We start from the raw sequence: 26,957 nt of genomic DNA, 5'->3' as shown, positions 1-26,957 counted from the left end.
CCACCCCCAGTCCAATGGGCCAGGTCCCCATCGCTCAGCAGTAATTGGTTGCTGGGAACGTTGATGGGCACATTTTATGTTAAGAGACACTCTAAAGGGCACATTTTTTGTGCCCATCAGCATGCCCTTTAACATGTACCCATTAGCTTGCCCCTTAACATATAATGTGTCCATTGGCGTGCTCCTTAACATAAAATGTGCTCCTTAACATAAAATGTGCTCCTTAAGGAGTCTTCGTGTTGCAGGCAGTCAACAGTTTTATGTGAGTTTTCTTGGGCCGTTAGTGGTTGTTCGTTTTGTTGCCAACCTCTCAGTTGGACTGCTTTTTGGAGATCCCAAATATTTAAGGCTTCCTGTGTCCCTCAATCAACAGAAAATAGGATTTTGGTACTTAGTGTAAAGATTTTGAAGAACATAGTTTCCATCCTTTTGTTCATATATAATTGTGTGACGACCTATACACCTAATTTACTAGCATTTGCTTTGCTAAGTAAAGGCCTCTATTACATTAGTAAATCACTCTTAATCCTTTTGTTGAATGTAATTTTACTCACTTTAAAACAAACTGATTGAACAGTATTTGTGTAAAACGGTTGGCCAAATACAATTTCAGGGTTTGTTTGCCAACACCTTTATATGATTACCTGGATAAAATGTCTACAGTTTATGAATATATTTAGATTTTCTCATTGTAACAATTATTTTTTAGGCAAAAATCCTCCGTGAAACCAAACCAATACCAAACTTGATATTTGCGATTGAAAAATATGAAGAGTTTTTGATCAAGCTGTCTAAGAAGTCAAAGGTATAGACTTTTTTTTCAATGTGACATACATTTTTGGACACAGGCAGCAATTTTACTGCTGTATTTTTACCAATTTGTGTTTTTTTTTTTTTTTTAAGGTCAACCTGATGCAGTACATAAAGCTGAGCACTTCAAGAGACTTCAGAATCAATGCAGCCACGTTGGATGAAGCTCTGCAGGAAAAAGGCTCTGAGGATGAGGAAAATGAGCCAGATAACATGCAGGTAAGAGACAGACCAGCTGTTCTAGGTCAGAAACCATGATACATACAGTCATAATTGCCTTTGGGGAACAGACCACTTAAGAGGGAGCCTGAGTACAGACTCCCTTGCTACCGGAGGACCTGTCAGCTATGCCTTGTACCACTTCTCGCTGTCTGGCTGCTATTACACTTCCACCCATGTATAGTAGCCCTCCTGCCAACTCTTCTGCTGAGTTAATTGTTTGTGGTAGCTTTGCATTGCTTATATATTCCAAAAAATTTTGACAAAAAAATTACAACTTTACAAAACTCGCCATGCCGCTTAATAAATACCTTGGACTGTCTACCTTCCAAAAAGGGGTTATTTGGGGATATTTGTATTGTCCTGGCTTTTTCGGGCCTAAAGAAATTAGAAAGGCCATCGATATATACATTCACCATAATTTGTGATAACTCTCCTACAAACTGAATAATAAACACTGATTTGGGTTATTTTCACCAAAGAAATGTAGCAGAATACAGTTTGGCCTAAATTTATTAAGTGGGATTATTTATTTGCAAAATAGAAATGAAGAAAGCCATGCTTTTTTTTTTGTTTTGTTTTTTCAAAAGATTTTTTCGTTTATTTAGCAAAAAATAAAAAACCCAGTGGTGATTAAATACTACCTAAAGCAAGCTCTATTCTTTTGAAAAAAATGTGTACTGCACACCACATTAGCTTGAATTTTGCTCATTTTGCGAGACAACACTCGCAAACCAAGTCAGGATTATTATTATTTTTTTTTGCTTGTCTTTCAAAATGCTCGTTAACAGCATTACTCCTTAATCAAGGTTCCACTATATATAATATTCACATGAGTTTCTATCTAGTCCATAATAGAGACCCCAAAGGAGCTTCAATTTTGGGGTCAAAAAAAATCAGAGGTGAGGGAAAAGAGAATTGATTAAAAATAAGTCAAGGTTGGGGGCGTGGCCTGATGGAGCATGGTGTAGGACCTACATGCTTAGAGCTCCAGGATTAATCCTGATAATAAGATAATCCTCCACTCTAAAAATCCCCCCATTCGAGCGGGCAGCTTATCTGGGGACCCTCTCCATACCCCACCTGATTTCTGGCCCTCCGGCGACCTGATCGGAGCGGCGTCCTCCTGCGCGGCAGCCGCACTCAGGCGAGTCCGCGGCTTTGGCCTACACACGGAGGCTGCGGCCATCTTGGAACACCCGTCCTCGGAACCAGCGTTAGGCCCTGTGCAGGCTAACATCCTCCCATCCTGCCTGGACACTCCAAATCATCGGCCATCCGACCACAGAGCGGAGAGGTGACCTTACTAAACGGAATCTGCACTCAGGCAAGTCCGCGGCTTTGGCCTGTACACAGAGGCCCGCGGGCATCTTGGCACACCTGACCCTCAAGCCAGCACTAGGCTCTGTCTCTGTCACCTTCTCCATCTCCATCCTCCTCCATCCTACCCTGACAAGCTCAAACTACCACATCTGAGCCTGCTATCATGTCCATGCTCTTCCCTGCTCACCTGAAAGTGGAACATGACGGCTAAGTGTCGTTCTTTGAGGATCCTCGTGAAGTCATCTCCTGGCTGGAACGCGGGCCTGCACACGGCAGGGGTGACTGACCACACACCAGGTGAACCATAAAAAGAAGTCAAGGTTGATATATTGTATGAATTAAAAAGTATTGTTCCAAGCGTGTTAAATGTAGAACTGGATCTCCGCTGTTCTATCATCAAAGCATAAATGTATTTTAATAATTTATTGTTTTATTTTGCTACATGTGTTATATGTATTAGGCCTCATCAAGGGTGTTTTTATGAAATCAGTGGACCTGGGTGCAAGATATGTTGAGCCCCTCTGCTTGATGAAAAAAGGAATGTGATGTTCTAAGAGCACTTTCACACTGGGGCGAGCAGGGGCTTTTCGAACTGCTAGCGGGGCACTTTTAACCTCCGCTAAGCGCATTTGATTTTCATGGGCAGGGGCGATTTAGGAGGGAATCCGCCGCAGAGACCACTTTTATCTGAAAGCAGATTGCCCACTGATGAAGAGGATACCGGGGTTATGGCAGCTAGCTGCTGCCATAACAATGGCATTCTTCTTCAAACAGCTGACGTACAACTGCGGCGGCCGGTCCTTAAGTGGTTAAAGGGTAAGTTCACCTTTACAGAAAACTCTGTAAGGTGAACTTACACAGGTCCCCTGGGAGTCCGGGGCTTAGAAATCCCCTGAGCTGAGTGTCCAAAACGTCCCTCGTCAAGAGGCACATTTTGGAGTATTCTAATTGGTCAGCACCATCACATGCGTGGTGCCGACCAATCAGCAGCGGCATAGCCCATCCTGTCAGCTATGGAGAAGAAGCAGGGCTGCAGAGAGGATTTCTCAGCCCCGGGCTCCTGGTGTGAATATACCAGGGCACAGAACCGGAGATTGCCATGGTACAGGCCAGTGGGACCCAGGGGAGGGGGCGAGGAAGGGGACCTGTGTAATTTGACCTTACAGATTTTTCTGTAAAAGTGAACTTGCACTTTAAGGACCGGAGGATTTGTCCCCTTAATGACCAGGTCTTTTTCTGCGATATGGTACTGCGTTTTAACTGACAATTGCGCAGTCGTGCAACGTTGTACCCAAACAAAATTGATGTCCTTTTTTTCCCACAAATAGAGCTTTCTTTTGGTGGTATTTGATCATCTCTGTGGTTTTTATTTTTTGTGCTATAAACAAAAAAAGGCAATTTTGGAAAAAAATATATATATTTTTTTCCCCCAAAAAAGTGCACTTATAAGACCGCTGTGCAAATACGATGTGACAAAGTACTGCAACGACCGCCATTTTATTCTCTAGGGTGTTAGAACCCCAAACATTATATATAATTTTTTCTAAGTAATTTTCTAGCAAAAAAATGTTTTTAACTTGTATACAAAAAATCTCAAATAGAGGCTCGGTCCTTAAGTGGTTAACACAAGTCACCAGGACCAGCTTACACCCGAGGGTCCTTAAGCAACTCAGTCGGGTGATAGCTAGACCGTTGTTCCTAATTTTTATGGACAGTTTACTGACAGGAATGGTACCAGCTGATTGAAGAAAAGCCAATGTGCCGAGCTATATCCCTAGAAACGACAGGCCGGTTAGCCTAACATCAGTAGTCTGTAAGCAATTGGGGGGGGAGATCCAAGATTTTAGTAATAAAAACAGTATCATTAGTGGTAATCGGCATGGATTAATGAAGGATCGTGCTTGTCAGACCAATCCATTAACATTCTATGAAGAAGTGAGCTGCCATCTAGAAAGGCCTGTGTATTTGGTATATCTAGATTTTTGCAGTCATTTGATACAGTTCCCCATAAACCTTTACTTTACAAACTGAGGAAAGGGGAAAAAAAAGAGCAACCCCCAAATGGGACTTTAAAGGCCTGGAGTAAACTTAACACATCACAATATACACAGTATATCTTTTTCAAAAAGAGGAAAATAAAGGTATTTAAGGTAAATATCTTAGGTACAAATTTTATTAACAAACAGTAAAAAAAAAGCAAGTTAAGGCTGATGTAAGATGAAGTCAACATAGTGCAAGTTACAATATCATGTACAGTTCTATATGTTATAGGGGCAGCCATGATGAATGGCTAGGCATACAGAAGGACAACTGTCATGCTTTGCAATTTCATTTCACTTCTAAGGGTCCTTTCACACGGGCATTCCGTATATCCATTTTTCCTCCATCCACTGGCTGATGAAAAAAGAACATATGTGTATGTTTATGGGCTAGCAGACATTGGCGGATGATCATCCACTGACATCCACCTTTGTTAAAGGGGTTGTAAAGGTTTGTTTTTTATTTTCAAAATAGGTTCCTTTAAGCTAGTGCATTGTTGGTTCACTTACCTTTTCCTTCGATTTCCCTTCTAAATGTTTTTTTTTTTCTTTGAATCTGAATTTCTCACTTCCTGTTCCTCTTCAGTAAGCTGTTCTGGCTAACTAAACACCGCTCGCATGATGGTGTGAAGTTTACTGAGGAGGAACAGGAAGTGAGAAATTCAGACAAAGAAAAAAAACATTTAGAAGGGAAATCAAAGGAAAAGGTAAGTAAACCAACAATGCACTAGCTTATAGAGGAAGTAAACCCTGATGGGTTTATTCCTCTTTGATTGCCTGCAAAGGTAAAGCATAATGGACTACTATGCGATGGAGGAGCCAGCGAAGTCACCGCTGTCCCCTATAGTCCGGAGCATCCATCTTCTCGGTGGATCTCGCTGCTCCACCGCTGGCATTAGGCGAAGCCGTCACTCCCGAGCATGCGCACAGGAGCCACCACTCGTGGCATATCACCGTTGACAGCGGCGTGCTCAGTGCGCCTGCTCGCCGCGCCGTAGACAGCGGTGCTGGTCTTTCGGCAAATGTCTCATAAACCGTGTAGGTTTAGGAGATATTTCTTGGACCTACAGGTAAGCCTTAAAGCGGGAGTCCGCGTGTTTTTTTTTTAATTATTATTATTTATTTTTTTTTAAAAGCCAGCAGCTACAAATACTGCAGCTGCTGACTTTTAAAATAGTCACACTTACCCGCCCAGCGCGCCCGCAATGTCGGCACCCGAAGCCAATCTCCCAATCGTCTCTCGGGTGCTGCTGCCGCCATCTTGGGTATGGGAATCAGGAAGTGGAGCCTTTCGGCTTCATTTCCCGGTTCCCTACTGCGCATGCGCGAGTCGCGCTGCGCAATAAGGACGGTCCCCGCTGCCTCTGGGATCTGTGTGTTTCCCAGCAGGCAGCGGGGGACTTTCGGAAAGGGGAGTAATCTACGCCCTTTTCCGCAGAGAGCTATCCCGGAAGTGGGTGCAGATACCTGTACTGTACAGGTACCTGCACCCCCCTCCCCCCTGAAAGGTGCCAATTGTGGCGCCGGAGGGGGGGAGGGTTCCGATGAGCGGAAGGTCCACTTAAGGGTGGACCTCCGCTTTAATCTAGGCTTACCTGTAGGTCAAAGTTGGTTGTAAGGGTTTACAACCACTTTAAAAGGAACCTATTTAGAAAATAAAAAACGAAGCTTTACAACCCCTTTAAGTTCTGTTTTTTGAGATGGAAGAAACCCCTATTTTTCTTCTGTTTAAAAAGGGGAACAGATGAACATCCATTTTTCACCCAAAAACATTGGCGTTCAGTCACTTTTTTTGTTGTAAAAAAAATAGATGTAAAAATTGACATCCGTATCCATTTTTGATCTGTTTAGGACCCTAAGGATGAAGCAAAAGAATTATAAACATCATGTAGATCACATAAGAAAATAGTAGTGAATGCGGCAGCGCTGCCCATTCATTTTAATGGACAAGGTGTTTTGGGAACGGTGTATACACCACTCCAAAACCGCCCCAAGGATGCTGCTTGCAGGATGTTTTATAATGACCTGTGCTTCCTTGACCGACCAGTGCTTCTACTGTCCCCAATGTTGCCCGTTTCTTTGTGCTTCTTCAAAAGTGTTTGAACCTTCAGTCTGCTTTAAAATCTTTGCCCAGGAGAAACCTTGCTGATGCAGTATACCTTGTGTCTTGTTCCTGTGCTCAGTTGTGTCAGGGTGTATGACCCGTAATATGAAGCAATCTTCCACAACCTCACATTAGTAGCAGAGTTTGGCTGCTCCTCTCCCTGTTTTAAGCCTCATTTCTGTTTAATGAATGTGTTTCAACCTACATATGAACCAGATGATCATTAGCACCAGACTCTAATTCTACAAAATCCCTGACTGTGCAAGTGTAAGAATTGATGCTGGTTTAATGCCAGGGAAGTCACACCAAATATTGACTTGATTTAGATTTTTCTTCTGTTCACCCACTTTGCATTTTATAAATTGATAAAAATAAACTATTTACAATATATATATATATCAGCGTATAACACGCACTTTTCCCCCTGAAAATCGTGGGACTCTGGTCTGGCTTCACTGATGTTTTACCTCATCCAAAGCAGATTTAACTTTTTACACTTCGGCTGTTTCCTCGGCAGTGTAACCTCTTATCTTTCTTGTATGTGCTGGGACTGGGTGGGTCCTCCTGATGCTGGCACCTGAGTATTACAGGATTTAGTGCTTGGAGCAGCACACAAAGTTTATTCAGTTCATAGTCACACTAAATCCTGTAAGTTGCAAGGTGGAGCCTTTATGGATCAGACTTTCATTTCAAGCATATCCCACAGATGTTCCATTGGATTGAGATGTGGTCCAGCTCTGATGCACATTGTAGACTATTTTGGGTGTGGACATGGGGCAGCATGGGCACCCTGACTGCTCTGCAGCCCCATACACAACAAACTGTGATGCACTGTGTGTTCTGACACCTTTGTCAGCACCAACATGAACTTTTTCAGCAATATAAGCTACAGTAGCGCTTTTATTAGACCAGAATACACAGGTCAGCCCCCCACATGCATGCATGTACCTTGTCTGCCCCCCCCAAACCTGTTGCCGATCTTTGCTTCCTTGGACCACTTTTGGTGGGTCCTGACCACTGCAGAGCCGGAACATGTTATGTTCTATTGCAGAAGTCCTGAGACTATTCAGTGACTGGGAACCATGAAGTCAATAATTTGATTCAAAACTCAAGGTTAGCATGCATATTCTTTTTTTTTTTAACACTGCTGTCCCATGCAGTAATACTTGATTTGTAGCCTCTTCCACTTGCATGTCCCTGATCTAGTGGGTTGCTGGCACGACTTGTCAGATTCTTCCCAGTGGGCCCCACACATGAGCTCTGCCCTGTCCACTTAACTGTATGACAAGTTTGTGTTCCATGGTCCAACAGAGTACAAACTCTCCATAGAACTGAATGGAAAGTGCATTGGAGGGCGCAGCCTAAAAGATTTTGTCAAGTGCTGTGGGCAGACTGTGCAGCTTATATCTCTCTCTGGAATGGCGATAGGTGCAGCGCTGTTACACTATAACATTAACTGGATAAGTACATATATATAGCTTTTATTTGGTAATTGTTTTTTTTATTTTTATTCCCCCCTCTAGTCTGGCACGGAGCGGAAAGAAAGTCAAGAACCAAAGAGAAAACGGAGAAAGAAGTAGCTGGAAATTTGCTCTTATGTCTTGTTTCCTACTAAAAAAAATCTCACATGTTAATTATTCTATCCCAAATAGATGTTAATTTATTATGTGTTTTGTACACAACAAAAAGCTATTCTTTTATTCACACCATGAAACCTCCAATCAAACAAAGCAGTTCTGGTCTTTCACCTCATGAGTAAATCATGAACAAGATGCAACTCCACAGGAGTCAAACAGTAACAGACTGGTTGAGATTAGCTGTCATTTTTCAAAACACCATTAGTTAGTTTAACGATTTCAAAGATATCCAAAGCTTCACCTGCAAAAAAAAAAAAAAAAAGTATGTTGGTTCATATAACTGTTGTGTACCATATTTGTACAGCATACAAGAAATAAAAATACTTATTACTGAAAACCGATTGGAGGTAAGTTTTGTCCACATTTGTGGACAGTCAGAATCAGTCCAGCTTCTACCTTAAAGCACCCCTATTTTTTTCTGTTTAGAAGTACTGCCAGGACAAATTCACAATCTGTGCATTGTGCTGCAGAAAATGAATGGCCTGTTTAACACAGTGTTATGGTATAAATAGGTCGTAAGGGTTAAGCCTCGTACACACGCCTCTAGTTTTTTTTTTTTTGTTAAACCTAGCGGGTTGCATGATAGCGCAGGTTGGAGATGATGTACTAACACACCGATGTTAGTACATCGATCTCCCCTGTTGAGCTGTTGTGTTCTGACAGGAGCCAATGGGCAGACCTTTTTGGGTCATGCTACTTTGACAGAAACCGACCGAACGGCTGGCTTCCGTCAGAGCAACCACAGTACACACGGGCTGAATGTCCGCCCATGTTTACTAGGCTTAATACCAGTGTTTCTCAACTCTAATCTTCAAGGTGCCCCAACAGGCCATGATTTCAGAATTTCCCTCAGTTGAAATGGATGTGGTAATTACTAAGGTAATGAAACTTATCAAAATAATGGAAAACCTCACCCGTTTGGGTCTGTGTCCACGATGAGGCTTTTCCCTTCACTTCCTATTGGATTCATTTAATTGAAACAAGGCTTTATAGAGGAATACTCTGGAGTAGGCAACCCGGGGGGCCTCCAGCTCTTGTAAAACTATAAGTCCCATCATGGCTCTGGCAGTAATTGTAACTGCCAGCCTTGCAATGCCTCATGGGAAATGCAGTTCCACAACAGCTGGAGGGCCCCAGGTTGCCTACCCTTAACATCTAGCTGCATAAGCATTCTTTTCTAGACAAAAGGTGAAGGAGTGTTGCGTAAAAACAGCAGGTGGTGTAAGCTGGCCAAGGATGGATTGAAATTTGTCTCGTTCAGCAAGAACTGAACACATTTCAATCCATCTATGGGCAGGCTAGTTCTGAAGTCGATCAACCAACTTCAGTATAGCCAACCTGTTGAGGTTTTTTTTTTTTTGCACCATCACTGGCTATAGACGACAGCAGTAATCCTTGTATTATGGCAGTGAGGAAACCTCTCACAGTCAGAATAAAATAGCACAGAGGGAGGGATTCGGCCATCAGCACTGACTGTTAATGGGAGAAATCCGGCAAAACCTGTGGTTAATTCTATGGTCCTCCTAAAGCCGGTTCAAATTTTAGCTGGTTTAGCAGGAACCAACTACATGGGCAGGCTCAATGTTGATCCATCGATAGGCTTGGGTACAACCCACCTGCTGGATTTTACATGCATTTTTATCAGCAGGGATTCCCCCTGTCAACATGTTCTGTGCAGATGGGGGAAATCAATTTTCTTTGCTGCAACCCATGGTTGGAGCTGAGGCTTCAGCTACTATATGTACTGAAACCTGAATTCATAGAATAGCCTTAGGCTATCCATATTGCAGAGATTTCTCCATCCACAGTTGAATGAAGGAATCTCTGCTGACTGCTCTTTTATTCAAGCAGCTGCAACACCCATGGGTGCTTGAATATCCAAACAGTAACTGTATCTGATAGGATGCAGTCATGTTCGCCTTACAGCCCACTATTTTCTACCATCTTAGATGTTTCAGTTAAAATTTGTTCAGCCGGGTGGTGCCAACGGGGCCACTCATGGCTCAAAGTTTGGCTAATTGAGTAGGAATCTGCCAGATTGTGAGCTCTACATGGCCAGCAGCATAAATATTAGTTCCGCACAAGTGAATAACTTTATATGTTATAAACAGTTCTTGTATTTGCAACTATGATATGATTAAAGAGGATTCAATCAAACATCCTACCCATGTCTGTGTCATAAACTACAGGCATTGCTGTCTCCAACAAGACCATTGTGACCAACGTCTGCACATAAATACTGGCACTCATAAAAGTGTATTTCATGAGAAATAAGCAGGGGGGTGATAAGCATGAAATGGCTATCATTTGAGACTCTGAAAAATTCCTTTATAGCATTTTAAATTGTGTAAAAAAAAAAAAAAAAAACAGTTAAATATAAAAATGCTATGTTGCAGATTCTGGAAACTCTTTAGGCCCCTTTCACACTGGGGCAGTTTTCAGGAGTTACAGCGCTAAAAATAGCGCCTGAAAAAAACCGGCCCCTTTCACTCCAGTGTGAAAGCCGGAGGGCTTTCACACTGGAGCGGTGCGCTGGCAGGACAGTGAAAAAAGTCCTGCTAGCCGCATCTTTGGAGCGGTGTATTCACCGCTCCTACCCATTGAAATGAATGGGACAGCGCGGCAATACCGCCGGCAAAGCGGCACTTTGCGGGCGGTTTTAAGCCTTTTTCGGCCGCTAGCGGGGGTTAAAACCACCCCGCTAGCGCCCACAGACCGTCGCTAAAACAACGGTAAAGCGCCGCTAAAAATAGCGTCGCTTTACCGCCGACGCCCGCACCGCCTCAGTGTGAAAGGGGCCTTAGTGACTCAATAATGTAGTAACCTAATAAAACACATTTACACAATAAATTATTTCATTTGGTGACCTTAAAATTGCTGACAGAGATAATAAAGGCAAGATGGAACATACCAGGAGGAATGCCATACTTCTGCTCTATACCAGTTGGGTTTGATGGGGTCACACAATCCATGTTCACTTCTTTGCGAAGACAGCGATCAATGTCTACAGCACTGAAAAATGCCACCGACTGAGGCAAATCTAGCATTCCCAGTTTGTAAGCAAACATACACCTGCAAAATGGAAATGAACATTACAGAAATACCAATAAATTCTATAGTAAGAGACTTTCTGTTTGCTATCTGTGGATCTTCCTCTGTCGTATAGCAATATCTCCCCCAACATTAAAAGGGTCATTGTCAGGGGATATACTAAAAGAGAAAAGATTTGGGAGACTACTGCGCTAAACCAATCATGTGCAAAGCTGCTGACACTAAAACAAACAAAATCAAAGAAATATATAAAAACAGTGTAGCGCTAGAAAATAATATATACTGTGAAGAGTAATAAATATACAGCCCAGTGATTAGGAACTGGACTGCATTTTTATTAGTCTTCACAGTATATATTATGTTCTGTGTTTAATTTTTATTTTGAAATGCATTACAGTATGCGGTTTCTTTAACAATAAACTAAATCACACAGGTACTACCTTGAAAGGAGACCAGCTTTCTATATACCTGTCCATTGCCCCCACTTCCTAAAACCAACAACCATTTAACTTGTATCTTCAGCTTGTTCAATTAAGCTTTAAAAATGAATAAAAGCTGATTGGAATTTATCAAAAGTGGAGCAGCCAGAATCTGGAGAAGTTGTGCAACCAATCACTGAGCAAAAACAGTCTGTTAACTCAAACACTTCACTGGGCATTTAGTGGTAATCAGAACTATGGCAACTCTTGCATAAACGACATTACAGTGTTATAGCCAGGAAATATGGCATTATGCCTCTGGGGCTAAGAACTGTATCAACAAAACACTGGCTGCCATATTTGTACACCTATCTGAAGAAATGTGTACCAATGTCACCTCATCATTAGAACTTATATGCCGATATCCAGATCATCATGTTAAAAGTGACACTAAACCCATCTAAAAATATTAGAATCCAGCAAAATGTACTAAACATCACCAGTTTATTTGAATCATCACACCATGGTTACATACTTCTTTTCTGAGTATTGTGTTTTTGTTTTCTTCCTCCTGTGCAATTCAGAGTGTGTTTTCAAGCTATGAGCAGTCTTTGAACTACTAGGCCCAAAAATAATTTTGCCTGCCTGTTGTAATGCATTTGAGTCCCCATTTTCAGTCATTCATGTGAATACCTAGCCCATGGGTGGAGATTTTATGAATGGGAGGTTTTCAGTGCTTTTAAAATGTCATCACTGGATGCATGTGCACCTTCTATTGTAGTCCACCTCGGGAACGCTTCCCACATTCATTGGCTTCATTCTCATATCCAGAAGTCTGAGCAGGGCAGTAAAAAAAATTACATTTCTAGATGTGCTATCTGACACTTTTATTACAAGGTACAAAGAGCTGACATTAATGAAAATAAATATACATAAACTTTTTTTTTAATAAAAGGTATTGAAGATTTAATTTGCCACCATTACACAAAACTGCAGGCACAGCCAATGTAAAGAGGAAAGCATTGCCACTACTCCTGACCAGCCTCAGCCTACACGTCTCCACCACTAAACACTGATGCATTTTGCCCCACCCACCGGGGGTTCAGTCACAGGGACACTATGATTAAGCCGTGGTGGAGACATGTAGGCTGAGGCCGCTCCTTATGGTTTAGTCACCTAAGCTGTTATGAGTAGTGGGCGATCCTTTCCTATTCACATTTTCTAGCCCTCTGGATTGTTATGAGAATAAGCCTGCACCCCATGCTCTGGGACACAGCGATATACTTTTACCTCTACTTTGCAGAGCACCAAAAGCAATACTGTAGGCACAGCCAGTGTTAGAATGTAGTTTCCTATGTTTTCTTTGCGGGGTCTGCAAGACAGATAGAATGCAGACATGGCCCTGCTTCCCCTGTGGGAGACAGAACAATACTGGATGGAGGGTGGGAGATGCCTCAGTTAACCAGCAGATGATTGGTTATTAGGACACCGAGCAGTACTAGCAACTAATCACTAGCTTGTTAATATGAAAAGTTAACTCCAGCAGCTCCCGCCCTCTGTTCAGTACTGTTGTCTCCCGCTCTCTCCTCTGCAGGACACACACTGTCAGGTAGGAGATTACTACCTACACTGTTGGCCTTTGCATGGTGGCTCAGGAATTCAGCTTTTGTGAAAGAGCCTAACTTGTTGGGCTAGGAAGCAGTCCTGGGCACCCTGCTGCAGGGAACTTGAATGTCAAAGGAATTAGGTCTACCGAACAACATTCTGAAACTTTGGGTGATTTGGTTGTCCCTGCAGCACCAAATCACCCGGCTGGACAGTCATCCAATCTGGATTCAGTGAGACAACACAATAGCAATGACAATCATCAACCATCAATGAGGAACCAGAAGTAGCCCTTGTAGTGAGAGAGCAAAAGGGGATCCTCTCCTGACTAGAACTTCATGTTCCAGCCCTGCAACCGATTGAGCATTTCATTTTTTTCTATCGTGCTAGAAGATGTTCTTTCCAACACAGTGGGCGGCTGTCCAGTATAGAATACTTAGAAGCATTTCCAAGCAATGGAATAGGCCATAAAACATATTTGAAAATTATTGAACTAGCTGATCACATTCAGGCTGTGGTTAAAGTACCTCTAATGCAAATATGTACCTTGTCAGCAGATTTGTGATCTGGAGAGCCAGTGCTGCTCGGTATCTGTCCTCACTACACACCAGATAACGCACTTCATCATGGATACTGATGCAGAAACGCCCATCTATGTCATACTCCTCAAAAAGCCACTTCATGGCCACCAGCATCAGATGAAGGTAGTCCACAGCCGAGCTCTGTACAACCCAATTCACTCTGCTAGTTATAAACTGAACAAAAACAAAGTAATGGTGAGGAATGGTTTCTAGGGGGTAAAATGTTTGCGTTTTTGGACAGTGAAATTAATGACAAAAGTTAAGGCAACAAGCTAGGACTTCAGTGTATATACAATGCACATGATACCAATCATAAATGTACTTTATTATCTACTATTGCAGCTTTTTATTCTAATATACCCAGGCCTCTGTATTTGACTTCCTTATCACACATGCTATAATGTAATTGCAGTGAAGAAAGAGGTGCATCCACCAAGCATTTCATATGTTACATTGGGTATTCCCCCCGCCCACTGTATAGTGCAAGGGAATTAGGACCATAGAGTTAGTACTATAGTATATACAGAGGTCCCTCATTGTGGGCACTGCCGCTTATGCATATATTTGCAAATGTGTGCACACAAAACCTCTTGTTTTTAATGTACACTGTTACACAGGGCCAATTCGGTTGTTTTGCAGGCTGGCTGGTAAGAGTGCTGAGAAAACTGTTTGCACTGTGTTAAAGAAGCCTATTCATTTGAATAAGCTGTCTAGGGCACCATTTTTAACAATACACAGTAGTTTTCATTTGCTGCAATGCACTGCTGTAATTGAGCATTCAGATATGTAGCGTAAGTGAAAGAATGGCCAACATTAACTAATAGGATGCCATTTCTTACTTTTACTAGGTTTAAAAGTTAGAGTCTGGTGTCAACACCCGGGGCCGGTACAAAGGGAGGGGGGCGGCGTAAGGGGCGGGTGCCCTGGGTGGAACAAATTACCATGGGAGGGGGGGCGCATTGCTGGCAGTGTGCTGCTAAAAAGGTTTTGGTCATACTGTGATTACCGCCAACCGGCCACACTACAATCTCGCACAGCTGCCTGCAATGATGTGCCGAGTGTGCTCCTGCACCCAGCACAAATATAGGACCCAGTCTTCCTGTCCCTGTCAGGCGGAGCCTTGGAGTGATCTCTGCCCGACAGGCACTTCCGAGTCCCGACGTGACGTCACTGGGAGGCAGGAAGAGAGAGAGAGATGACCCGTAGAGAGCGGCCGGGCACCACAGTGAATGCGACCCAGAGGAGGAACCAACCAGGCAGACGGCAGTGCATCAATAGTAAGCAGATGAACTGTTACAGATGACCCGGGTATCTCTGGGGGGAGGGGAGAGGTGATATTGGATACCAATGGTATCAGTAATATGCAGCATGAAGGGGGTTACTATGTTGCCACTGGTCACTAATGCATTAATGACCATTGTCAGTTAACCCCTTTGTGCTGCATTAGTGGCACAAGTATCGGTGTTCATTAACCCCTTTATGCTGCAGCATAGCACTGATACTTGTGTCACTAATGCAGCACAAAGGGGTTAACTGACACTTGTCACTAATGCATTAGTGACCATCGGCAACACATTAACCCCCTTCATGCTGCATATTACTGATACAGCCAATAAAAATAAAAAATACTGCGCCAATAACTACCTAGTGAAAAATAAACAAACTTATATAGCAGCAGCTACTAAGTGTGATACACACCAAATACAGTATAAAAAATAGCTGCGCTGATAATTATGAGCTCAGCTATATTACTGATACAATTGGTAATTAAGGCAGAGCTCTGTCCTGTCAGCGGGGAAGCTAAGCTGCGTTTTTTTTAAAGCACTTTAAGTACCTTTAATAAAATACATATATTTAAAATGTGCCAGTGAACTCTGATTGTATCAAATTAAACCTAATTTAATTTTGTATTGTTTTCAGTAATATTTTCCTGCTTTAAAATGACACTGAAAATGGCAGTTTTCCCATCTTTGCCCCGGGGCTCCGGATGTCCTGGCACTGACAACACCCATATATGAGACCCAATATTCAGGTAACATACCTCCCCTTGCACAACAGCTGGTTCCAGTGCTCTACTAATACGACATCCCAGGACTGGTGTACTGGGTGTGGGGCTCATAGCTATACTTTCCAGCTTGTTGAACATCTCAGACTCCGTTCCTCCAGTCCATAGTTTACGACTGATCAAGTTCCACTTTCTCCTGGATCTATGAAGAAAAGTATCTGGCTTTAATAGGAAACTACAATAGTAGTACCATTGCTATTACCTTCAAGCGAAAATGAAATTAAAAGGCATATCAATAAAATTAGGCTAAAATAGGGCTACATATGTCCAGTACTGCTTATTTGTGAAAGGTATGGCATCATCTGCTTTATCAGGAAAAGGTATGTAGACTCAAGTCAATAAACTTGAGAGCCCATTCACACTATGGGGTTGATTTACTAAAACTGGAGAGTGCAAAATCTGGTGCCGCTCTGCATAGAAACCAATCAGCTTCCAGTTTTTTTTTTTTGTCAACGCTTAATTGAACAAGCTGAGGTTAGAAGCTGATTGGCTACAATGAAGAGCTGCACCAGATTTTGCACTCTTCAGTTTTAGAAAATCAATCCCTGTGTATCATGTTCACACCAGAATGCAGTAGTTCCCAGGGTTCCAAAACTGTGCGATTTTAAGCAATATAATTGCATCATTTTGCACTGCCTGCATGTCACCGTGCTGCTGTGCAATGACATGAATGACGTGTCACTTTGTACACTTCATATAAGCTTCAGTTAAAAAAAAAAAAGGGTAAAATGCACATCACACTGCCCCTGCCACTGCAGCTCAAAACGCTGTCCAGGCAGCGGTGTTATGGGCTGTGAGGCAGTATGAACAAGCCTTGAAGCCACATGTAGCTACAGTATACGCTTATTTTAAAGCGAGCCTAAAATATATATAATTTTTTTTAAATAACAAACATGTACTTACCTACATTGTGCAATGGTTTTGCACAGAGCAGCCCCAATTCTTCTCTTCTGCCCCCCCCCCCCCCAGCACTCCTGGTGCCTCCTGCCTGCTGAATGCCCTCATAGCAAGCCATCCATAGACACACACACAGCGCAGCTCGACTCCACCCCTGGGTCTCTCCTCACTGGCTGTGATTGACAGCAGCAGGAGCCAATGGCTCCCTCTGCTGCCTCTGTCCAGTGAGGAGAGAGAGAAAGCGAGCTGCTATTCTGAAGCACAGCGCTGGATCAAGATAGGGCTTAGTTAAGCATGCTGTGAGCTGGAGAGGGGAGCTGCACACAAAATTTGAACCTCCCCTTTACGGGAACCCCCCCCCGGTGTCACATTTGGCACCTTAACAGGGGGGAGGGGGGTGTAGATACCTGTCTAAGACAGGTATTTGCACCCACTTACGGACATAGACTCCCACTGGAGTCTACGCCTCTTCCTGTCCCCCTGTGCTGTCTTCTGGGACACACATGGGTCTCAGGAGATAGTGGGAACCAGTTAGGATGTGCAGCACGACTCTCGCATGCACAGTAGGGAACCGGGAAGTGAAGCCGCAATGCTTAACTTCCCGATTCCCTCACCGAGAATGGCGGCGCCAGTGGCGAGAGATTGATCGGCTTCGGCTGCCGACATCAATGGATCCTGAGACAGGTAAGTGTCCATTTATTAAAAGTCACCAGCTGCAGTATTTGTAGCTGCTGGCTTTTAATATTTTTTTTTTTATTAGGTGGACCACTTCTTTAAGCCACTCTAACCTGTATACACCATCAGCACTGCCTCCTATTGTAGTATCCCCCTCTGTGTGTGATTTATAAATATGAATGCTGTAAATACCTAATTTCACTGCTGAGACTGCGATCACATGACTGGCCAGCTTTCTCCTTTTCTCCTCTGAGAGATGCAGTGGGCGGGGCCGAGATTCCTCTGCTGATGTCAGTCTGAAGGGGAGGAGGAGAGAGCTGGCTGGTCATGTGATCGCAATCTCAGCTCTTAAATTAGGTATTTACAACATTAAATATTTATAAATCATTCACAGAGGGGGACACTAGGAGGCAGTGCTGATGGTGTATACAGGTTAGTGTTATAAGAGCAGCAGGAGGGGGAAGGGCAGCTCACACACAGACAGAGAGGGGAGGGGGGAGGAGGACACAGGAGCAGAGAGGAGAGCAGATAGCAGGCTGCTGATGACAGAGGCACATAAACTGATCACGGTATCAGGGCTCAGCAGCCATGATACACAACGTGGTCAGTTTACAGAGGTGTGGGGAGAAACTGGTAGGATCAGCCAGGTTTTTTTAGATGTTACAGGGGGGGGGCAAATGACACAGGACAAACACTGTGTCATATAACATGCTTTAAAAGGAGCAGGATAAATATTTTTTTTGGGTTAACAAACACTTTAAGGTAAAAAAGAAAAAAAAGATCCTTTACCTTAAGAACTACTTTAATGTTGTTTAGAGCAGCCTCTTGGCCTGTGCTCAGAATGTCTTATCTGAGCAGTGCTCTGTTACATGCTACTCCTAAAAGCTTGGCCACATTAGTAGTTCTCTTTTTAGGATTCATTCATAGCACTGGAAGGATAACATAAGTAGGATTATGATATGAGATTATGGGGTACATTACTTCATTAATGCTTGTTTTTGGATCTTCCGCACATCGTCTAAGCTCACAGAATTCTCTTCTCCTCGCTCAACTAAGATCCCAAGCTCGTCTACCAGCCACTCTGCATCTTCAGACAAGATGTACCTGGAAAACCAACATGTAACAAAAACGTTATAGTCCAAAAATAAAATCAGTTTGCTTGTGCTAGAAAATTACTTAGAACCCCCAAACATGCTGTACATTATTTAATGCAGAGACCCTAGCGCAGGCATGTCCAAAGTCCATACCGCAGGCCAACTGCACCCCATTTCCCGCTGATAATTTGTGTATATATATATATATATATATATATATATATATATATATATATATATATATCTTTTGTGGCCCCCACAAAAGATATATACCGTATTTATTGTTCAGTTCTGGCAGCCTCGGAGGGGACGAGTGCCAACAGATTACATACAGTGAGACTCTCCTCGGCGGCCTCTGTAATAGGAAGTCCCGTCTCCTGGGCTGGCATTGGACGACTGTTCTGTCTATCACACAAGGCGGGACTTTGTATTAAAGAGGCCACCGAGTAAACAGGAGATTCTCCTGTATGTAATCTGTTGGCGTTCGCCCTGCCCCCCTCCCTGTCCCCTCCGAGGCTGCATTCATTGCAACCGTGAGGTTGCATTTATGGAAATTTTGAGGCTGCAGATGGGCACTGATTAGGCTGCATTGATGGGCACTGATTAGGCTGCATTGATGGGCACTGACCCTTATTTTCCTTCACAGTTGTTTATTTAAAATGTATGTTTTATCCTGAAACTTCCCTCTTAAAGTGAAGGTGCGTGTTATACGCCGATAAATACAGTATATCCAAAAAATACGCACAAGCTCATCCCTAGACTCTTCACCACACACAGCCCCAAAGGCAAGACAGTTCTTGTGGGGCAGTGTATTAATTAGCATTTAACCACTTAAGGACTCTCTTTTTGAGATGTGTTGTTTACAAGTTAAAAACAGTTTTCTTTGCTAAATGACTTAGAACCCCCAAACATTATACATTTTTTTTTCTAACAACCTAGAGAATAAAATGACGGTCGTTGCAATACTTTCTGTCATACCGTATTTGCGCACTTTTTTGGAAAAAGTACAATTTTGTTTAATTAAAAACAAGACAACAGTAAAGTTAGCCCAATTTTTTTTTTATATTGTGAAAGATAATGTTACGCCAAGTAAACTGATACCAAACATGTCACGCTTCAAAATTGCGCCCGCTCGTGGAATGGCGACAAACTTTTATCCTTAAAAATCTGTGAATCTGAATCTGTGATCTGAAAAAAGTGACGTTTAAAAAATTCTACAGGTTGCATGTTTTAAGTTTCAGAGGAGGTCCAGGGCTAGAATTATTGCTCTTGCTCTACTGTGATCGCGGCGATACCACATGTGTGGTTTGAACACCATTTTCATATGCGAGTGCTACTCACGTATGCGTTCGCTTCTGCATGAGAGCTCAACGGGGCACGTTTAAAAAAAAATTCTTACTTATTTTCCCTTTTATTTTATTTTTTGATACACTGTTTTTAAAAAATAAATAAAAAATTGTGTCACTTTTATTCCTATTATGTAAACATCCCTTGTAATAAAAAAAAGCATGACAGGACCTCTTAAATATGAGATCTGGGGTCAAAAAGAACTCAGATCTCATATTTACACAAAAATGCAATAATAAAAAAAAAAAAAATGGCCCGTCAAAACTTCACTTCTGCCCTGCAATGTTATGGAGAAGGGTGGGGGCCATCTTCCCCTCACTCGTCTCCATACCCAGCAAGGGGAAACATCCGATCGCCTCGCCCGCTGCCAATGGCTCCGGTAAGAGGTGGAGGGCACCGAAGCGTGGTAGGATGGGAGGGGGGGGGCCCTCTCCCGCCGCCGATAAAAAGTGATCTTGCCGCGAATCTGTTGCAGAGACCACTTTTATCTTGAAGCAGACCACCGGTCGAAGAAGAGGCTACTGGGGTTATGGGTTTCAATATACAAATACCATACTGGGGACCCCACAATAGGGCTAAAACTTTTTTGCAAAAGGGAGTTTTTATTTTATTTTATTTTTTTATTTATAACAGGGAATGGGTCCACATGGACCACTACAACAATATATTCAAAATGACAATGTTACAGATACAGGAAAGGGTACATGCACAGAGAATACAATATGTGGTTATCGTCGGTCAAATGCCCTTATCCTGTGTGGTTGTTTGCTGAAGGAGAAGCACATCTGACAGGTAATTTCTTGGTCTTCCATCTATTTGCGATGTTCCTGATTGTTTTCTAATATAGATACTAACATCCATAAGGTTGTCTCCTGCATCTGATTGTGATTAGGCAGGTCACCATAGCCCTGAGGGTCCCCTTCCCTAACTTTTTCTAGTTAGATAAGAGTATAGTGGGGAGAAAGAAAATAGGAGAGTTAGTCTGAGCTCCAGGGTATTAGGAGCATGAAAGTATAGATATTAGAAAGGCGTGAGTGGGGGTGAAAGTAGTTGGGTGTGGGGTGTGGGGTGGGAGCTCGGATCTGAGTCCTCAGACCTCTCCAGTTTGTGTAATCATGTCAAACTATAATATGGCATTAGCTTGGCGGTGGAGAAATGATATAAGTACGCTCTGTTGGGCTTCTGGGCTTCTCTGAGTGTTTGTCCCTCCTCTGAGTATTTGAACACATTCCATAGTTCTATATAAATTATGGATGGCCTCACAACATGATATTAGATTACAGTTGAAACGTTACAATATGCACCTTCATCCCAAATAAGTATGAGATAAATTGTTGAAAAGATCTGGTCCCCAACCAGAAATGTCAACCAAGGAGAGAGAGCGGGGGGACTATTACGGTATGATTTATAGAGTATAGAACATTGAAGAAACGGACATAAAAAATTATATCAGTTTATTTGAGTATAAAAACATTTGGCAATACAAATGGTCCACAATTGGTGTAAAGAATGACGTATTTCGACTAGTTTCGCTTTTCAGCTTCCTCAGGAAATACATATGTCTAGGAATATATATAGAAATCAGTTAGGTATATAGTAAAAGGTAATATATAATCAAAGAGATACAATGGGGAAAAGTACGAAGTTACAATATGGAAGAACACTTCACAGGGACTTACCCGAACACCCGTGCCCCCGAGACAGCTCAGGTAGCCAGGGGGAGCCTCCCCCGGCGACTGGGAGAGGCATTGAACCTGACACAAGCCGAGATCTATATGAAGATATTTATATGAAGTTATGGTTTATACTTGTCATAAGACTTTTCTTGAGTGACACCCAGGCGTGAAATGTATCTCCATCACCGGGGGTAGAACGATGTGATTGGAAAAATTAAGTGTGCCAATAAAGTGGAACAAGCAATGTGCTGTAAGGCAGAACTAGAGTAAACCCCTAGGGAAAGGGGAAAGAAAGGAAAAGAACAAACAACAATGGAAGGGGGATGAAGGGGATGGACGTGGGTTATGAGGATAGTGAGGGAAAGAAGTGAAAAAAGCGTCCCACAAGTGAGAAATGTGAGGATTCAATGCTAATAGTGAGAAATGAGAACGAATTGGAAAGTGAAACCCAAACATATATATAAATTATATATGTCAAGAGATATATATGAAGTTACTTTCATTTAATTATACAAAAAGTGTGTTACTCGCTATGATGTGACGGTGCACAGGGTTAAATTGAAAGAAGTCAAGTTCCCAAAAGAGATACCCAAAGATAATAGTAAAGGCAATTAGTGATTGGTAAGATGTATTGTGAAGCCTGGGTGCCAAGGACAAAAAATAAATATAATTTAATTAAGTTACCGGTGGGTTAGGTCGTTTGCTTACTTTTAGACCCGGAGAAGAACATGAGGCTGTCCATCCAAAGATGGATAAAGAACTCATCCTCATTAATGGGATCAGTATGCGAGGTGGAGGAATGTCCAGAACATTTAGGGCACTTGGGGTAATAATCATCTGTGTAAACATGAGCATGGTAATGCATTAATGTATAATTATTATAATATATTAGTGTAACTCCCTATCTGGAATATGTTCACTCACCGCTCGCAGTGTGACCACTGGGGTTCTCCGGATCAGCTCGGCGTGCCAGTATAGTGGTGGAACACCGCCATAAATGCCTCTCAACCCCGCTGATTGACCCCAGCACCGCGTCACCGGCGCACAGCGTCACGGGGTCAGGGGTTCTACAGCGCGCGCGCAGCGACAACCAGCGCGCTTGCGCCCACCACACTATATGCGCCCAGCACCCGCCATGAGCGATACTGTCTCATGCAGGCCTGTGCAGCACCAGATCCGAGCTGCGCAGGAAAGTCGCGCGCACGTCTGTGCTCGTGTCCCACAGATAATCCATGTCAGCCAGGACACACGCAAGGGGAAAGGGGGAGCGGAGCACCAGAAATCATGGTGCCCCACCCACCCAACCCCCAAGAGCCCCACCCACCCAACCCCCAAGAGCCCCACCAATCGCCAGAAGAAAAACCCACGACTCAAGCCCATAGGGGGGCCAGGTGGAGGGGCAAGAACCTGTAACAGTACAATAATAAATAGTATAAAGGCATAAATAAACAATGGCATACAACAAATACAAACTATAAGGGAATATCAAGACACAATAGTGTCCCAGGTATTACCATAAGGGAGAATAAATACAAGGAGGGGGAGAGAGGAGGCCCTTCCCTATTTATGCCAGAATAGGGAAGACAGGACATGCTCAGGACTTAGTGATGTGTGGAGATCAAGGCACGAAGAGGACGGGCCAGAGCCTCATCACTGTTCGTGAATAGATACCCACACCAAGTACCAGGTGTGTTATCCACCTATTGATTCTATATAAATTATGGATGGCCTCACAACATGATATTAGATTACAGGATGGACAGCCTCATGTTCTTCTCCGGGTCTAAAAGTAAGCAAACGACCTAACCCACCGGTAACTTAATTAAATTATATTTATTTTTTGTCCTTGGCACCCAGGCTTCACAATACATCTTACCAATCACTAATTGCCTTTACTATTATCTTTGGGTATCTCTTTTGGGAACTTGACTTCTTTCAATTTAACCCTGTGCACCGTCACATCATAGCGAGTAACACACTTTTTGTATAATTATATTAAAGTAACTTCATATATATCTCTTGACATATATAATTTATATATATGTTTGGGTTTCACTTTCCAATTCGTTCTCATTTCTCACTATTAGCATTGAATCCTCACATTTCTCACTTGTGGGACAATTTTTTCACTTGTTTCCCTCACTATCCTCATAACCCACGTCCGTCCCCTTCATCCCCCTTCCATTGTTGTTTATTCTTTTCCTTTCTTTCCCTTTTCCCTAGGGGTTTACTCTAGTTCTGCCTTACAGCACATTGCTTGTTCCACTTTATTGGCACACTTAATTATTCCAATCACATCGTTCTACCCCCGGTGATGGAGATACATTTCACGCCTGGGTGTCACTCAAGAAAAGTCTTATGACAAGTATAAACCATAACTTCATATAAATATCTTCATATAGATCTCGGCTTGTGTCAGGTTCAATGCCTCTCCCAGTCGCCGGGGGAGGCTCCCCCTGGCTACCTGAGCTGTCTCGGGGGCATGGGTGTTCGGGTAAGTCCCTGTGAAGTGTTCTTCCATATTGTTACTTCGTACTTTTCCCCATTGTATCTCTTTGATTATATATTACCTTTTACTATATACCTAACTGTGATTTCTATATATATTCCTAGACATATGTATTTCCTGAGGAAGCTGAAAAGCGAAACTAGTCGAAATACGTCATTCTTTACACCAATTGTGGACCATTTGTATTGCCAAATGTTTTTATACTCAAATAAATTAATATAATTTTTTATGTCCGTTTCTTCAATGTTCTATACTCTGTAAATCGCACCATAATAGTCCCCCCGCTCTCTCCTTAGTTGACATTTCTGGTTGGGGACCAGATCTTTTCAACAATTTATCTCACATTCCATAGTTGCCATGTTTTGGAGTATGCCTCCTCTCTGTTCTGGCTTGTAAGGATCAGGTCTTCCATTTTGTTAAGGTCGTCTATTTTTTTTAAGCCATAGGTCTATCGTTGGCGGGGTTGTTGATTTCCAGTTAAGAGGGACACATGCCTTGGCTGGGTCTACTAAATGGCGTATTTTTGTTTACCCATTTGGGGATGTCATTGGCATGTAGGAGGAAGTATGCCGGATCGTTTGGGACAATACGGTCTGTAAATTTCTGAGTTATCCGGTGGACCTCTCCCCAGAAACTTTGTATCTGGGGGCAAGACCAGAAGATGTGTAGCAGAGTCCCTCTTTCTTCCCGGCAACGCCAGCATGAATTCGACGCCATCAGGAAGATTTTGCAAAAGGGAGTTTAACAAGAATCGTGGCCGCTCATTAAAATTGGACTTGTGTCTTTTTTCAACCTCACCTACTATGTAACTATGGCAGCTAGCTGCTGCCATAAGAACGATATTCCTCTTCAAAGCAAGGATGTATATCGACATGCGGCGGTCCGGAAGTGGTTGATTTTAATGATTCAAAGTTTGTACACCCCTGCCCTAGAGAATAAATTGGTGGATTTTGCAACTTTTTATGGTATTTGAGCAGCAGTTTTTCTAACGCAATTTTTGGGAAAAATGCACTTTTTTGAATTTTAATGCAAAAAAATAAAATACATAACCCAATTTTTTAAATATAAAAGATGATGTTATGCTGAGTAAATAGATACCAAACATGTACCACTTTAAAAATGCACAAGCCCATGCAACGGCTGAAAACTACAGAAATGTTACTATCTATAGGCGACACTTTAAAAGCCTTTATAGGTTACCACTTTAGATGTACACAGGTCTGGTCCTTGAATTACTGCCCATGATTTGACATTCATGGCGATACCTCACGTATGCGGCGATCATTGTTTGCGTATGCGTGCAGAACAGATGTGGGCATTTGCTTTTGCGTGATAGCATGTGGGGACCGGGGCACTTTAAATTTTTTTTTTTTAATTATTAATTTTACTTTATTTTTACATTGTTGCTTTAAAAAGAAAATGTTTTATCACTTTTATTTCTGTCACAAGGAATGCAAACATCCTTTATGACTCAATAGGTACGTGTCAGGTACTCTTAATTGAGTGATTTAAAGTCTATAAGACCCCAAATCCCTCCTCTGCCCAAGATCAGTGTTTTTGAATAATATATATATATATATATATATATATTTTTTTTTTTTTTTTTAAATGGCACCGTGGACATTGGGTAAACCAGAAGGGATGTTATGTCCTCGCTTCCAGGGTACAATAGCGAAACAGCCAATTAAAGGCGATCCCAGTGGACAGCTGGTTACTCAGGTCTCCAGGTGAGGCGGGAGAGCTTGAGCAAGCCGCGATTGCTATTACAAGAGAGCTGAGCATCTGCTCTAAAAAATGTGTACCTGGTAACGGGGTGATGGCTACAATTGCCCCACCCCGGTACAACCACTTGAAGCACAATGACATACCAGGTACATGATTTGGCAACAAGTGGTTATACAATTTTGGAAATTACCAGCCAACTATTGTGTAATGGTTGCTTTCCTTTTTTGCACAGTTCCAGCTTTATAGCAGCATACCACTCACCTCCTGACTCCCTTTGTTGCTGCATACATGTGTTTGGCTTTCCCCAAGGCTTCTTCCTGAGTGAGTCTATGATTAAACTGCATCAGCAGACGTTCAGCAAAGGGCTGCCCAGCACCATAAATACGCCCATAATTGAAGACCTTGGCATGTTCTCGACTTATTCCCACAGTAGATGCTGTCTTGCTGTGCAGGTCAGTGCCGCTGCTCTTTTTACCTTGTAAAGTCATCCATCCAAAGGCTGTGCAACCTGAAAACCCAGACCATTACTATAATGCTCAATAGGAAAAAAAGATAGAATAACACAGAATGATATTAGACCATAAAAACAATTACGAATCCAGTATTGCTACAGATTCCTCTGCTTTAGGGTCCTTTCACACGGGGCGGATCAGTTCTGATCCGCCCCGTGGATGTCCGTTTGCTCAGCGGGGATCACTCCGCCGATCCCCGCTGAGCAGGGAGATGACAGCTCCGTCTCTGCACACTGCGCAGGGACGGACCTGTCACAGCGCCGCTCTCCCCTATGGGAGATCGGATGACGACGGACCGCAGTGCCCGTCGTCACCCGATCCGATGACGGATGGAAAAATAGCTTTTTCCTCCGTCACACTTTTTCGGATCGGAGCGGGTCGGATGTCAGCGGACATGTCACCGCTGACATCCGACGCTCCATAGACCTCTATGGAGCACCCGTTCAGGTCCGCCTGAAAAACTGACAGACGGGCCTGAACGGGACGTAAGTGTGAAAGAGGCCTTACAAGCCATGCTTTATCTTGTTTGATTATCAACCATTACATTTTATTGTAGACACGTTGACAGTGTTTCCAGCACTGAACGTACACATTTGCAGATGCGTCATGCAATCCTGCTATAGTACCGAGTCACTAAAGTGGCTCTTCAGTCGGTTTTTAAAACATTTT

General features: G+C 42.8%; 2 protein-coding genes across 4 annotated transcripts in view; one reads left to right on the top strand and one right to left on the bottom strand.

The window, feature by feature from the left end:
• FANCI (FA complementation group I) overlaps positions 1 to 10,289 on the top strand; it is a 100,969-nt gene extending 90,680 nt beyond the window's left edge. For both annotated transcript variants that reach the window (XM_077471244.1, XM_077471245.1), the window contains exons 36-38: positions 710 to 805; positions 904 to 1,029; positions 8,019 to 10,289. In XM_077471244.1, coding sequence (XP_077327370.1) covers positions 710 to 805; positions 904 to 1,029; positions 8,019 to 8,075 — 279 coding nt within the window. In that variant the 3' untranslated portion in view covers positions 8,076 to 10,289. The remainder of the gene's footprint in view (positions 1 to 709; positions 806 to 903; positions 1,030 to 8,018) is intronic.
• The window catches only part of POLG (DNA polymerase gamma, catalytic subunit), a 103,403-nt gene continuing 84,575 nt past the window's right edge, over positions 8,130 to 26,957 (bottom strand). For both annotated transcript variants that reach the window (XM_077471246.1, XM_077471247.1), the window contains exons 17-22: positions 26,038 to 26,284; positions 18,407 to 18,529; positions 15,830 to 15,995; positions 13,754 to 13,962; positions 11,044 to 11,204; positions 8,130 to 8,373 (exon numbers count right to left, since the gene is read on the bottom strand). In XM_077471246.1, the coding sequence (XP_077327372.1) occupies positions 8,309 to 8,373; positions 11,044 to 11,204; positions 13,754 to 13,962; positions 15,830 to 15,995; positions 18,407 to 18,529; positions 26,038 to 26,284 (971 nt within the window). In that variant the 3' untranslated portion in view covers positions 8,130 to 8,308. The remainder of the gene's footprint in view (positions 8,374 to 11,043; positions 11,205 to 13,753; positions 13,963 to 15,829; positions 15,996 to 18,406; positions 18,530 to 26,037; positions 26,285 to 26,957) is intronic.

Source organism: Lithobates pipiens, unplaced genomic scaffold (assembly GCF_037356315.1).
Source record: "Lithobates pipiens isolate NorthernLeopardFrog02 unplaced genomic scaffold, aLitPip1_a1.2 Scaffold_8, whole genome shotgun sequence".
Taxonomy (NCBI): Eukaryota; Metazoa; Chordata; class Amphibia; order Anura; family Ranidae; genus Lithobates; species Lithobates pipiens.
Note: the sequence above shows the minus strand (reverse complement) of the source record. Positions and strands in the feature narration are given on the sequence as shown.